The 14,671-nt window shown below is 46.4% G+C and overlaps 1 protein-coding gene across 3 annotated transcripts in view; it reads right to left on the bottom strand.

Moving 5' to 3' along the window:
- SPOCD1 (SPOC domain containing 1) overlaps positions 1–8,780 on the bottom strand; it is a 28,174-nt gene extending 19,394 nt beyond the window's left edge. For 2 of the 3 annotated variants that reach the window (XM_011955446.1, XM_011955447.1), the window contains exons 1-2: positions 8,696–8,780; positions 6,697–8,109 (exon numbers count right to left, since the gene is read on the bottom strand). In XM_011955446.1, coding sequence (XP_011810836.1) covers positions 6,697–8,070 — 1,374 coding nt within the window. In that variant the 5' untranslated portion in view covers positions 8,071–8,109; positions 8,696–8,780. The remainder of the gene's footprint in view (positions 1–6,696; positions 8,110–8,695) is intronic. The other variant, XM_011955448.1, reaches the window with a different exon arrangement.
- Between the last annotated feature and the right edge of the window lie 5,891 nt (positions 8,781–14,671).

Genomic DNA, 14,671 nt, shown 5'->3' with positions numbered 1-14,671 from the left:
AGTAGTTCGGGCTAAAAACTGCTTCCAATTCTAATCAAACCTCTACATTCAACCACCAGTTCACAGCTTAAAGCGAAGACAGAGGAACATGTTTACATATATAATATATATACATATACACACATATATATAAAATAGCATGAATAAATATAAAGTAGTACAAGGAGACATGTACCTTCTGATGGAAAGAACACATCACCAACCTACGAAGTAGTTCGGGCTAAAAACTGCTTCCAATTCTAATCAAACCTCTACATTCAACCACCAGTTCACAGCTTAAAGCGAAGACAGAGGAACATGTTTAACTATACTACAGCGATACAAAAATTACAGGACCATCTAATTTCTTCACACACAAAAAAAAAGACTGCAAGAAAAAACAAGATATGGAGGGAGAACCTATAGTTTAAAAGGCTTAAAAGAAACATCAACCAATCCCAAAGTGTGGACCTTATTTCTATCCTGACTTTAAAGAGACAAGTTATAAAAATAAGTTGTTGGCCAGGTGCCGTGGCTCACGCCTGTAATCCCAACTCTCTGAGCGGCGCGGTGGTCGGACTGCTTGAGCTCAGGAGTTTGAGACCAGCCTGGAAAACATGGCAAAACCCCATCTCTACAAAAAATACAAAAAATTGGCTGAGCGTGGTGGCACATGCCTGTGGTCCCAGCTACTCAGGAGTCTGAGACAGGAGGATCGCTTGAGCCCAGGAGGTGGAGGCTGCAGTAAGCTGAGATCGTGCTACTGCACTACAGCCTGGGAAATAGAGCAAAACTCTGTCTCAAAAATAATTAATTAATTAATTATTTTTTAAAAAATTTGTCATCTTTATGAAACTATTGCAAATTTGGATATTAAATGAATATTTGCTGATTTTCAGGCAAGATAACACATGGTGGCTAGGGTTGAGTGTGAGTACAAAAGGGTTCATTCCAGGGGGTAATCCCAGCACTTTGGGAAGCTGAGGCAGGTGGATCACCTGAGGTCAAGAGTTCAAGACCAACCTGGCCAACATGGTGAAACCCTGTCTCTACTAAAAATACAAAAAAAATTTAGCCAAGCGTGGTGGCGGGTACCTCGAATCCCAGCTACTCAGGAGGCTGAGGTAGGAGAATCATTTGAACCCGGGAGGCAGAGGTTGCAGTTAGCTGAGGTCGCACCACTGCACTCCAGCCTGGCAAAGGAGCAAGACTCCATCTCAAAAAAAAAAGAGAAAAGTTTTAAATTAGCTGGACATGCATGGTGGCACTTACCTGTAGTCCCAGCTACTTGGGAGTCTGAGGCAGGAGAATTTTTGGAGCCCTAGGAGTTCAAAGCTGCAGTGAACTATGATCTTACCACTGCACTCCAGCCTGGGTGACAGAGCAAGACCCTGTCTCTAACAAAACAATTAAAAAATGGCTGGGCGCGGTGGCTCACGCCTGTAATCTCAGCACTTTGGGAGGCCAAGGCGGGCAGATCACAAGGTCAGGAGTTTGAGACCAGCCTGACTAACATGAGGAAACCCCTTCTCTATTAAAAATACAAAAATTAGCCAGGCGTGGTGGTGGGCGCCTATAATCCCAGTTACTCAGGAGGCTGAGGCAGGAAAATCGCTTGAACCTGGGAGGTGGAGGTTGCAGTGAGCTGAGATCATGCCACTGCACTCCAGCCTGAGCAACAGAGGGAGACTCTGTCCCAAAAAAAAAAAAAAAAAAAAAATCCTCCTACAAATCAATAAGGAAAAGTTAAACAACAAAAACTTTTTAAGGAAAAGACTTAACAAGAATAACCAAAATTCATGAAAAGATGCTCCTTAGTAAGAGGGCAGTGAAAATTAAAACAACATTAAGACACTGCAGCATATCTCCATTTCAGCAAAAAACCCAAGTCTGATAACTATCAAGGGTTGGCAAAGATGAGAAGTCACTGGAACATTCACACACTGTTGGGGGGGGTGTATACTGTTTCAACCACTTTAGAAAACATCTGGCACTGTTTAAGTTGAAGATGTGTGCACCCTATAACCTAGCAATTCCACCGCAGAAAATATTCCCTGTAGATGAGATACTCTCGCCCATATGTTCCAAAACCCATACAAAACTATCACTGCAGCACCAAATGTAGTAGCAAAAAAAAAAAAAAAAAAAATGTCCATATGGAGTCAACAAATAAATAAATTCGGGCATATTCATGCAGTGGAGATACTTGGTGCCAACACTTAGGAGCTGTGTGATCTTGGAAAAGTTACTTAATCTCTCTGTGCCTCAGTTTTCTCATCAGTAACATGAGGATAATACCAGTATTTACCTCATGGTGTTGGGGCAAGGATCATTATCATTATTCGAGACTCTTAGAACAGTGCCTGGAACAGAACAAGCTCTCTCTGTAAATGCTGGTGTTGATAAAGTCCCTTGGTCCCTGCCCTGGAGAAAGGCCATCCTGACACTCGACCATCCTGCAGGCTCTCCATTTCCATTCAAGCAATGTTGCCCTTGCTGGTCTCTCCCACCTGCTTCCTGTCCCACCTGTAACCCCCACCTACCTCTCCACTCCTGCAACACTCCAAGCTGCCTCCTGCAATGCAGCCCTGCAGAGCACTGCCCTCTTCCTAGCAAGCCTCTCCTACTTTCTCACCTGCTGAACACCTACTTCCCTTGCCCAGACCCAGTTCAGACAGCCCCCTCCTCTGCCCTCCCCCACCCCTGGACATCCATGGTCCACTGGGCTTCAGTCTGTATTTCAATCCTCTGGTTAGTGGCTTTCTCCTCCCATTAGACTGTAAGATCCCTGGACGAGACCCCCTCCTTGTTCAACAAATTATAATAAAGCCCCATAAACACCCAAGTTATGCAGGACTAGAGTCAAATCCTGGCTCGGCCACTTACTCGGTATGTGCCCTGAGTGAGTCACTTAACTTCTCAGAATCCCAGTTTTCTTACTCAGTAAAATGGGGATATTAATGCTGACTTTTTTTTTCTTTTTTTTAGACAGGGTCTCACTCTGTTGCCCAGGCTGGAAGGCAGCAGCACCAGCACAGCTTACTACAGCCTTGACCTCCTGGAATTAGGTGATCCTCTCACCTAAGCCTCCCGGGTAGCTGGAACTACAAGCACACGCCACCGTGCCCAGGTCATTTTTGTATTTTTTGTAGAGACAGGGTTTTGCCACATTGCCCAGGATGGTTTCCTGAGCTCAAGCAATCCATCCACCTTGGCCTCCCAAAGTGCTGGGATTACAAGTGTGAGCCACCATGCCCAGCCGACATTGACCTTTAATGGTTAATGTGAGGATTAAATGAGATGACATACATGAAGCTCTCAGTCTATAGTAAGCACACTAATGAAACGAGCTCCTCTTAGGCTGCTCATCTGTTGGGAAGACACGCTCCTCCTTCACTCATCTCCTGACACTTCGCAGCTGCAGACAGCATACCTTGAACCAGGGATTCTGGGTCAGGCCAGAGGAGCTGTGTGCCTCCCTGGTGATGATGGGCGGACTGCGAGCAGCACAGGGTCACTGACAGAGCTGCCCTCCCCACACCCACTGCTCTCCTACCCACTGAGCAGCTCTAAACCTCACTGGCCACTGTGGAGCCCAGGATGGACAAGAGAATGGCATCCAGTCCCCCTCCCATCTCTCCTCCAAGAGTCTCTGGTTCATGCCAGAAGAATACAACATGGCCAGCCTCTGATATCAGACTCCTGGCAGTTCTGGGGCCCAGTTCATTCTCCCCACTTCATAGAGGAGGCAACTCAGATTCAGAGAAGGGACACATTTCTAAATGTCTAAAGTCTTCTTGCAGCCAGGCGCGGTGGGTCACGCCTGTAATCCCAGCACTTTGGGAGGCCGAGGCGGCGGATCACCTGAGGTCAGGAGTTCGAGACCAGCCTGGCCAACATAATGAAATCCTGTCCCTTCTAAAAATACAAAAATTAGCCGGGCATGATGACCCACATCTGTAGTCCCAGCTACTCAGGAGGTTGAGGCAGGAGAATCCCTTGAAACCAGGAGGCGAAGGTGGCAGTGAGTCAAGATTGTTCCACTGCACTCCAGCCTGGGTGACAGGGCGAGACTCCATCTTAAAAAAAAAAAAAAAGTAAATTAAAAAAAATACTAATAAAGTCTTCTTGCCACTGAGGTTAGGTAAAAAAAAAAAAAAAAATGTTTAACTCATCTAAATGTCTAAAGACAGGTCTAAAGTCACCCTGGAGTAAGAGGCAGAGCTTGACCTTGAACTTCTCTGTCTGCCCCTGCTACCAGCCAGGCTGTCTCCAGGGGAAGGTGCTAAGGCCCTAAACAGGGCTCCAGATCAACCGGGCACTGTGCCCCCCATTGCCCAGGCCCCACTCAGCCCTGTCTGCAACCACCCGCCCGTCCCTGTCACAGCCCAGACTCAATTCTTCTCCCTCAGCTGGTACTGGTTGTCATGGCAACGAGTTGTTTGGAAAGCTGTGGGATGATGGGCTGTGCCGCAGAGTCAAGGATGGAGCCTGGAGGAGCCAGCAGTCGTGGGCTGCCTCCAGTCAAGCCAGGCAGGAAGCTGGCTCCACCACCGCACTCAAACCAGCCCCCTCAAAGGCTGCAGACCCAGGAATCCCAATTCTGGGCATCTGGTCCAAATAAATCACGTGAAGAAGGGAGAAGCCAGACGCACAAGGATGGTCACCTCTGCATTACTTACAGCAGGACGAAATTGCTTATGTCGCTAACAGGTAACCTATTTGGGTATTTTTCTCGCACCAAGCACTGTGTTAAATGTCAAACATGTGTCATCTCATTTCATCCTCACCACCTCCCTAGGAGGTAAGTACTCTTCATACCCACATTTTGCAGATGAATTACACTTGAAAAGGTGAAGCCACTCACCTCGGTTGTTCAGACAGCGGCAAAGTCAGGATTGAATGTTAGTCTATTGGCCTCCAGGGCTCATGCTCCTAACTAGACTACAGTGGTTAGAAATGAGAAGAGGAAGTCCCAGCCCTCATCCTGACAGCACCTGTGGCTGTGACGAATACATCCATAGACACTTATGACGCAGGGCTCAGGAAAAGATCAAATTCAGCAGAACAAGGTGAACCCACTGGGAAAGATCTTCAAATACTACAGAACTTACAAAACCAACCAAAGCCCTGGAACGATAAGGCATAACAGGAGCCTATCTATAGATAAAAAGACTTGATGCATAGTGGAAAACAGCTCACTGGTTCTATTTTACTAATTGGCTATTTGGTCTTGAGTACTCACGTCACCTCTCAGAGTCTCAGTGTTCAGATCAGTAAAATGGGTATATGTCAATAGTATCTACCTCACAGGATTGTCACAAAGATTGCAAATAAAGGGCTTAGCACAATATCCAGTACATGTTAAGTAAGCCAGATGCTATTACGACTGTGCCAATAACACAGAAGATAACACAGAGAAGGCAGTGCAGTGAGATCTCAAGACAGACAGCCTGGGCTTGTACCCTTGCTCCCATCCACTAGCTGGGTCTGTTACCTCACCTCCATGGACATCATGTGAAGATTAAATCAAAAACACCTAGCACATCATGCACATTCAATAAACGTGATGAAAATTCAACTATGTGAGAAATATGCACCAAAAACAAGTAGAGTCTTATTCTGCCTTTGGTGTATAGATGTTGGCTATGATTATTAATAAAATGGTGATGACGATAAGGAAAAGAACAAAGGAAAGGGAAGTGGTGATATAGGGAACATAGCTGGGCACTGACTCCCTAGCTGTGTGAGCCTGGAGAATATTGTTAACCCTCCGAGCCTCAGTTTCCCCATCTGGTTATATGGGGCTAACGCCTATCTTACAGGGTAACTGTGAACACTAAAAGAAAAGCAAATTTAACACGAATTAAGCAATTTACTTTGTGCCTTGTGCTGTGCTAGGCACCTTTGTTTTTTTTTTTTTTTGAGATGGAGTCTTGCTCTGTCGCCCAGGCTGGAGTGCAGTGGCCGGATCTCAGCTCACTGCAAGCTCCGCCTCCCAGGTTCACGCCATTCTCCTGCCTCAGCCTCCTGACCTTTGTTTTTTTTAAGACAGAGTCTTGCTCTGTTGCCAGGCTGGAGTACAGTGGCATGATCTCAGCTCACTGTAACCTCTGCTTCCCAGGTTCAAGCGATTCTCCTGCCTCAGCCTCCAGAGTAGCTGGAACAGGCACGCGCCACCATGCCCAGCTAACTTTTGTATTTTTAATGGAGACAGGGTTTCACCATGTTGGCCAGGATGGTCTCGATCTCTTGACCTCATGATCTGCCTGCCTCCACCTCCAAAAGTGCTGGGATTACAGACGTGAGCCACTGCACTAGGCCTAGGTACATTATTTTATACCATAATCTCATTTAATCCTTGAAACAAGCCCATGAAGCTGAAATTAGTATCCTTTTTTTACAAAGAGGAAACCTAGAGAGGTTAAAAAAAACATCCCACAGTCACTCAGCTAGGAAGTGGGCAGAGGCAAGATTCCAATCCAGGACTCACCGACTCCAAAAGATAATGAACCCTCACAAGGATTCAGCGAATGTAGTTGACTTTCTCTTTCCCAGCTTGTGGGCATCATTTTACCGAGTTTGGTTAATAGGGATGAGAGAGAGAATGTTCACAAAGAGTCCATCTCGCTTAGTTTTATTAAATTCTACCACCAAGCATGGTATTGAGAAACATGGCCAGGCCCTTCCTATCCCAAACTCTCAGACTCAGCTCACCAGTCTGGGGCAGCCTCCTCGGCTGGGTTCCTCTGGCCTGTCCTGGTGGGAGTTGTCTGAGCTTCCGTCTGCGCCCTGCTCTTGGGCACAAGGCACTGGACCTTTCTTCAGGTTCTTAGTGCCCTTGGATCTTCTCTGCTCCATGAGTGGGCCTGAGCAGGCCCTGCTGGCTTCAGGGTCCAGGGAGGAGCTGAGCCTGCCCAAGTGCTCCCAGGAGCTGGCACAGGTGTCAGCGAGTCCTTGCTCCAGCCTTCCTCTGGATGCTGGCTGAGCCTTGGCCTCCAGCTCCTCCTGGTCCTGTGCTGGAGCCCGGCCTTCATCGCTGCCAGCCCGCATGACACACAGAGCTTCTTGCTGCTCTGCAGAGGCCTGTGCTGACGCCCCCAGGCACAGTGCTGCGCTCTGTGGAGGAGCCCGTGCAGCTGAACTGACAGACTCCCCTCCACTGAGCACTGGGAACCAGACAGGGCCACAGGGGCTGCCTGGCTGGGCCCCACCCCCTGTAGCCGGCAAATATCCAAATTTCTCAGTCCCTGAGGCACATCCTGCCCCACTTCCACCTGGCTCTCCAGGCCCAGACCCAGTGTCTTTTGGAGAAGGAGGTCTGCAGGGGCCTCCCAAGGACTGCAGGTCAGCACCTTGGGGAGGGTCTCCCACAGAGAGGAGGCTGTCCCCACGAGGGCTCTGATCAAGCCACAGGAAACCACCAGCCCCTTCCCAGCACTCTGAATTAGTCCCTTGCTTCCTCCATTTCTTTCTTACCCTCACAGGGACTGGGCCTGGTGAGGATATCAGGGGCCTTCCAGGGGGCTCCTCTTTGCTGAGTGTGGGGCTTCTTCTGTCACACCCCGGAGAACTCATTCCACCGTCTCTGGCCTCCCCAGGCCTGGGGCAGCTCACCTCCTCCACCCCTGCAAGCCTCTCCCTGCAGACCAGCGCTCTCTCTGGGAAACCTGCAGACCTGCTACAAAGTTTCCTGGGGCAACTGTCATCTAAGATGTCACACAGAGAAACCTGGAGCCTCTTGGAGGTCAGAGCTCTCCCCTGAGCAGACACCGAGGGCGGCTGCATGTGGAGCCCAGGACCCGGCATCGAGCCCCGGCTCTGTCCCACAGCTAGCAGCTCCATGACCCCTGGGCAGACCCCAGCCGCACCCGCAGCCTGGGAGCTGGCACCTCGACGGGCCTCCTTCCTGGGGATCTTCCTTCTGCTGCCAGCCCTGACTCGGGACCCAGAGCTTGCTCCTGGCCCATGTGGTGCCAGGCCTGGCGTGGAGCTGGCTCTTTCCATGTTCTCTAAAAGCTCACAGTTGTGCTGGGGACTCAGCACAGCGTCTCCTGTGCCGGGGCCTTCTACGTCCCCCGCCTGGGACATGTCTGTCCACCTACCTGGGCCAAAAGCACAACACGGGCCCTGTGTGGAGGCAGAAAGAGGAGACTTTGTTATGTAGAGTCCGACTTGTCAGCCCGTTCAGTGGGAGCTGGGAGAAGCCCCTCTTCCAGCCAGCGCTCCCAGACCCTTCCACTCCTGAGGCCTAGGGGTGAGCACTCCAGGGAGGGGAGCACCCAGCAGGAGCTGGTGTCCTTAGTGAGGGTGGAGAGGCCTGCCTCCAAACAGGGCCGAGCTACAGTGGCCTCCAGGGTCTTCTTGTCTCTGAGAGTTCACGAATTCGCTTAAATGGGACCGACTAAGATACCATTTATCTACGACTTATGTGCTTATTTCATTGCATACTGGCAGCCACAGGTGAGGACAGAGATTCTGAGACGTTAAGACACTCACCCAAGGGTGCATAGGAAAGTGGAAAGGCCAGGAATCTCTCTCCCAGTTCTCACACTCCGCAAGGAGCAGATACTGAACGGGGTTCGTGCCCATAACTCACCCCCGTCTCCCTCCCATCGGTCCCATTCTGAAAGGCGCCCCACCCAGGTTCCCAAGCCTTACTGGGACAGTCCCCCAGCATCCAGGAAACCCGGGCCCCATCGGTCTTCGCTCTCACCTGGGCTTCCCCGGGTTTTCCCTCCTGAGGTTCCACCCACCAGCTGGAAAGGAGCTGGGATCACGTGATGCGGGGGAGGGAGGCCTCCGCTGAGGGATAGGGGCGGAGTCCCTGATGGTGCGCAAAGGGCGGCTCCCCAGGCGTGCTGGCGTTCCTACCCCGGCAGAGGGCGCCCTCTTCCACCTGAGGGCTTCCCGGAGGAGGTGCCAATGCTTGTGACTCCCAAGCAGAGGTAAGTGGGTGCAAGTGGCAGCGAGGAGCCTTGGCTGCCTGCCTGAGAGTTTAACTTGATCCTACCGCAATAGTCCCTGAGCCAGTAGGGTAATGTCGGACTTACCTAGATTATTTGCCTAATTTTATTTTGTTTTATTTTTAAACTTTTATTTTAGGGTCAGAGGTCCATATGCAGGTTTTTAATATAGGTGAATTTGTGTCACGGGGGTTGTTCTACAGATTATTTCATCACCCAGTTGTTAAGCCTAGTACCCAATGTTTATTTTTTCTTATCCTCTACTTCCTCTCACCCTCCACCCTCAAGTAGGCACCGGGGTCTGTTGTTTCTCTCTTTCTGTCCACATGTTCTCATCATTTAGCTCCCACTTATAAGTGAGAACATGCAATATTTGGTTTTTCCATTCCTACATTAGTTTGCTAAGGATAATGGCCTCCAGCTCCATCCATGTTCCTGCAAAGGACATGAGCTTGTTCTTCTTTATGGTTGCATAGTATTCCATTGTGTATATGTACCACATTTTATTTAGTCAATCTGCCATTGATGGGCATTTAGGTTGATTCCATGTCTTTGCTGTTGTGAATAGTGCTTGCCTAATTTTAAAAAAATTATCTCAGATATAATTAATGTAGATGGAAATGCAGATTCAAGCCCAGTAGAAGGTTAGAAATAAAAAGTTTAAAGCTATCTATCATTTGCCAATCCCCCAACTCCTGGAAAAACTGTGGTTTTTTTTGTTTGTTTTTAATCATGTTTGTTGTCATGTTAGTTTTTTTAATTTCATAACTGTGAATAATATACCTCTATTACTTGATTTATTCGTTTTAACTATGTCTGTTGTATCTATCTGTTGACTTTCTGCTGTGGTGATTTTATTAACCACCCTTTCCCCCTTTCTCTTCCGTTTTTCATATATATATATATGGTTTGTTTGTTTGTTTGTTTGTTTTGAGACAGAGTCTTGCTCTGTCGCCCAGGCTGGAGTGCAGTGGCACGATCTCAGCTCACTGCAACCTCTGCCTCCCAGGGTCAAACGATTCTCCTACCTCAGCCTCCCGAGTAGCTGGGATTACGGGCATGCACCACCATGCCCTGCTAATTTTTGTATTTTTAGTAGAGATGGGGTTTCACCATGCTGGCCAGGCTAGTCTTGAACTCCTGACCTTGTGATCCACCCACCTCAGCCTCCCAAAGTGCTGGGATTACAGGCATTAGCCACCATGCCTGGCCTTTTTTATATTTTAAGTTTTACTATTGGTTTCTATTATCACTTTGAATAATAGTCTTAAATGTCTGTTTCTTCTGTATAGTGTATCTCATGACTCTTCTCCGTGTGAAATGGATAATTTCCCTTGATGTCCCCTCCCTGCTTCTGCCTTCATCCATGAACTAAGCTTTTACTTTTGTGTCACTGAGGTTTATAGCATTTATGTTCCATTCGGTAAAGATAATTCAGTTTACCATTGTTTACCTGTATATTGATTGTTAACATTGAAAACCAAATGACATTTATAATGTTATGATTATGTAAATACTTTTACTGCAGAAACAGGGGTGTTTGGCTTTTTTTTGAGATAGGGTCTGGCTCTGTCACTCAGGCTGGGTTGTGGTAGTGTAATCATAGCTCACTGCAACCTCGAACTCCCAGGCTCAAGTGATATTCCCATCCCAGCCTCCTGAGTAGCTGGTACTACAGGCATGCACCACCATGCCCAGCTAATTTTCTTTTAAATTTTTGGTGGAGATGATGTCTCATTTTGTAGCCCAGACTGGTCTCGAACTCCTGAGCTCAAGCGATCCTCCCATCTTGGCCTGGGATTACAGGCGTGAGCCACCGCACCCAGCCAGAACCAGGGATTTGATAAGTCTGATTGCAAGGCAGATGGAATTCCCTGGCACTAAACCTGTGCCAAGTGAGACTGTGAGAACCTTCCAGGCCAATGGAATACTAAACCACAGTTAGACTAAATAAATTAGATCTATATATCAACATGAATGTATCTCAATGACATCAAGTGGAATTTTAAAAACAACATGATATGAATAACAAGGGAAATCGAGTCTGGAGTACACGGGAACTCCCTGTACTAATCTTCAGATTTTTCTGTAGATCTAAAGCTATTCTAAAAAACAAGGTTTGCTACAAAAAACAAACCAAGCTATTGGATAATCCATATTGAACACTGTCATGATATGGCGTCAGAGTACAGATGAGGTAAGAGGAGAGACTGGATGTCACCGATGACCAAAATTACTGCTCTAAGGAAATAATTTTTGTAAGTAAGAAGCCCTCCCTCTAAGGAATGTCTTGGACATGATGGCAGAGAGTTGACCAGGTTCCCTAAGACCAGTGAACTAAGCCATTCTGGTCCATTTGGATAGTGGAAGTCTCCCACAGAGAAAGGAGGCAGAGGAAGGGGGAGTGGAGATGTTGTTGGTACCACATGGTATAGAGATAAAGAATGGCTAACATGTAGTGCTGTTTTGAGCCAGGGACTGGTCTAAATGCTTTACCTATGTTATTCTTGTATTTGCTTATATTAATTTACCTATATTAATCCTTACACCAAGTCTGTGAGGTAAGAACTGTTATTATCCTTATCTGACAGATGAGGAAATAGGCAAAAAGAGATTAAGTAATTTGCTCAAGTTTAGCAAGTACTGGTTTTAGAAACCAGCCAGTCTCTGGCCAGTTTCTCTATATCCTGGTATTCTATTTTTTTTAATTATTTTTTGTTTTTTTTTTTTTTTGAGACAGTCTCACTCTATCACCCAGACTGGAGTGCAGTGGCATGATCTTGACTCACTGCAACCTTCACCTCCCGGGTGCAAGCGATTCTTCTACCTCAGCCTCCGGAGTAGCTGGGATTACAAGCGCGTGCCACACCCAGCTAATTTTTGTGTTTTAAGTAGAGATGAAGTTTCACTATGTTGGCCAGCCTGGCCTCAAACTCCTGACCTCAAGTAATCTGCCCGTCTCGGCCTCTCAAAGTGTTGAGATTACAGGTGTAAGCCGCTGGGCCCGGCCTATCTCCTGGTATTCTAAAATGTCTCATTGTCATAAAAGAATAAAGTAAGATTTTGCCCAGGTTTTGGCCTAATGTCATTTACCCCATCATTAGCTCTTTGCTCCATTGACTCATGACAGCACCTGTGTGATATACCTGGTTCCCATGAATGAATGCAATTTATTTCTTGGCTTTTTTTTCTTTTTTAAATGGAGTTTTGCTCTCATTGCCCAGGCTAGTGTGCAGTGGTGGGATCTTGGTTCACTGCAACCTTTGCCTCCTGGGTTCAAATGATTCCCCTGCCTCAACTTCCCAAGTAGCTGGGATCACAGGTGTCCACCACCACGCCCAGCTAATTTTTGTATTATTAGTAGAGATGAGGTTTCACCATGTTGGCCAGGCTGGTCTCAAACTCCTGACTTCAGGTGATTCACCTGCCTCGGCCTTCCAAAATGCTGGGATTACGGGTGTGAACCACCACACCTGGCCTATTTGTTGGCTTTCTTTTCTTTTCCATTGATCGATTTGTCTATTCTTGATAAACATTGTTTTAGTTCTATGGTTTTGTGATAAATATTGCTAATTGGGGAGCAAGCTCCATCCCCCCAACTTGGTTTCTATTTTTTATTATCATCTTAGCTAACTATATACCTTTATTCTTCCATATGAGCTGTAGAATCATTTTGTCAAGATCCTTGCAGAATTCTGTTGGGATTTAAATTGGAATTTCATCACATTTACAGATTAGGGATAAAATTGCGTAATACTAAGTCTTCTCATCCATAAATGTACCTTATTCCCATTCTTTCAGGCCTTCAATTCATTTTTGTGATTTTTCTTCATCAAAATATTGCACAGTTTAATTGAATTATTCTATTCTTTAATATTTTTATTGCATTTTTTTTCTTTTGTTTGAGATGAGGTCTCGCTCTGTGTACAGGCTGAAGTGCAGTATTACGATCACCTGGGCTCAGGTGGTTCTCCCACTTCAGCCTCCCGAGTAGCTGAGACTACAGGTGCCTACCACTATACCCGACTAAATTTTTGGTTTTTTTGTAGAAACAGCATCTTGCTATGTTGCTCAGGCTGGTCTCAAACTCCTGGGCTCAAGCAATCCTCCCACCTCAGCCTCCCAAAGTGCTGGGATTGCAGACATGAGCCACCATGCCAGGCACAGTGACTCACTCCTGTAATCCCAACACTTTGGGAGGCCCGGGCAACAGATCACTTAAGCCCAGGAATTGGAGCCAGTCTGGGCAACATGGTGAAGCCCTGTCTCTACAAAAACTACAAAATTATCCAGGAGTGGTGGCATGTCCTATACTCCCTGTAGTCCCAGTTATCGGGAGGCTAAGGTGGGAGGATGGCTTGAGCCCAGGAGATTGAGGCTGCAGTGAGCTGAGATTGTGCCACCGCACTCCCGCCTAAGTGACAGAGTGAGACCCTGTTGCAAAAAAATAAATAAATAAAATAAAATAAAAATTAATGTCATAAAGATATTCATAGTATTCTCGTGATTCAAAAATCTCTATTGTATCAGTTACAGTCCCCTTTTAATTCCTAATACTATTTATTTGTGCTTGCTCTCTTTCTCTCTCTCAGTTATCCTAGGGTTTTTTGTTAAATCAGATTTTTGCCTTTTTATCTGTTTTTTTGTGATGTTGTTATTATATTTTCTATTTCACTATCTTCTGGTTTTACTTTTCTTATTTACTTTCTTCTACTTCCTTTGGTTTACTCTTGTTCTTTCATTTTTTTTAAGAGACAGGGTCTTGCTCTGTTGTCCAGGCTGGAGTGCAATGGTGTGATCATAGCTCACTGCAGGCTTAAACGCCTACTAATTGGCCTCAAGCTAATTTTCTAAATTATTTTAAATTATTTTGGAGAGATAGAGTCTCACTATGTTGCCCAGGCTGGTCTCAAATTTGTGGCCCAAAGTAACCCACTCCCAACACTTTGGGAGGCCAAGATGGAAGGATCACTTACATCCAGGAGTTTGAGACAAGCTAGACAACATAGAGACCTTGTATCTATAAAAAATACCAAAATTAGCCAGGCATGGTGGTGCATGCATGTAGTCCCAGCCTAGCGACAGGGTCTCTAGGGAAATGGAGTATTAGTGCCTAACATTTCTATTTTGTGAAGATGAAGTCTCTCTATGCTGCCCAGGCTGGTCTTGAATTCCAGGGCTCAAGCAATCCTCCTGCCTCAGCCTCCCAAAGCACTGGGATTAGAAGCATAAGCCACCACACCTGGTGGCTACCTATTATTATTAAAAATAAGTGTAGTTTCAGGCCAGACATGGTGGCTCATGCTTGTAATCCCAGCACTTTGGGAAGCCAAGATAGGAGGATCACTTGAGGCCAGGAGTCCAAGACCAGCCTGCAACATAGTGAGACCCCCATCTCTAAAAAAAAAATAAATAAATCATACATAAATAAATGTTTCAGCCAGGCATGATGGTGAACGTGTGTAATCCCAGTTACTCTGGTCACTGAGGTGGGAGGATCTCTTGAGCTCAGGAGTTTGAGACCAGCCTAGGTAACATAGTGAGACCCTCTCTCTATTGAAAAGAAAATGAAAATATACTTTTACTGCATTGTGATCAGTTAAAATTGTCTATATAATGTTGATTTTTAAAAAGTTTTTAAGATTTCCTTTGTTATCTGATATACTGTCAGTCATCATTAACATTCATTGTATGCTTGAAAAATGATTGAAATTCTCAGTTTAATA

The sequence above is a fragment of the Colobus angolensis genome, unplaced genomic scaffold, assembly GCF_000951035.1.
Source record: "Colobus angolensis palliatus isolate OR3802 unplaced genomic scaffold, Cang.pa_1.0 Scaffold4, whole genome shotgun sequence".
Lineage (NCBI taxonomy): Eukaryota > Metazoa > Chordata > Mammalia > Primates > Cercopithecidae > Colobus > Colobus angolensis.
The sequence above is the reverse complement of the archived record's forward strand: the minus strand, read 5'-3'. Positions and strand labels throughout refer to the sequence as shown.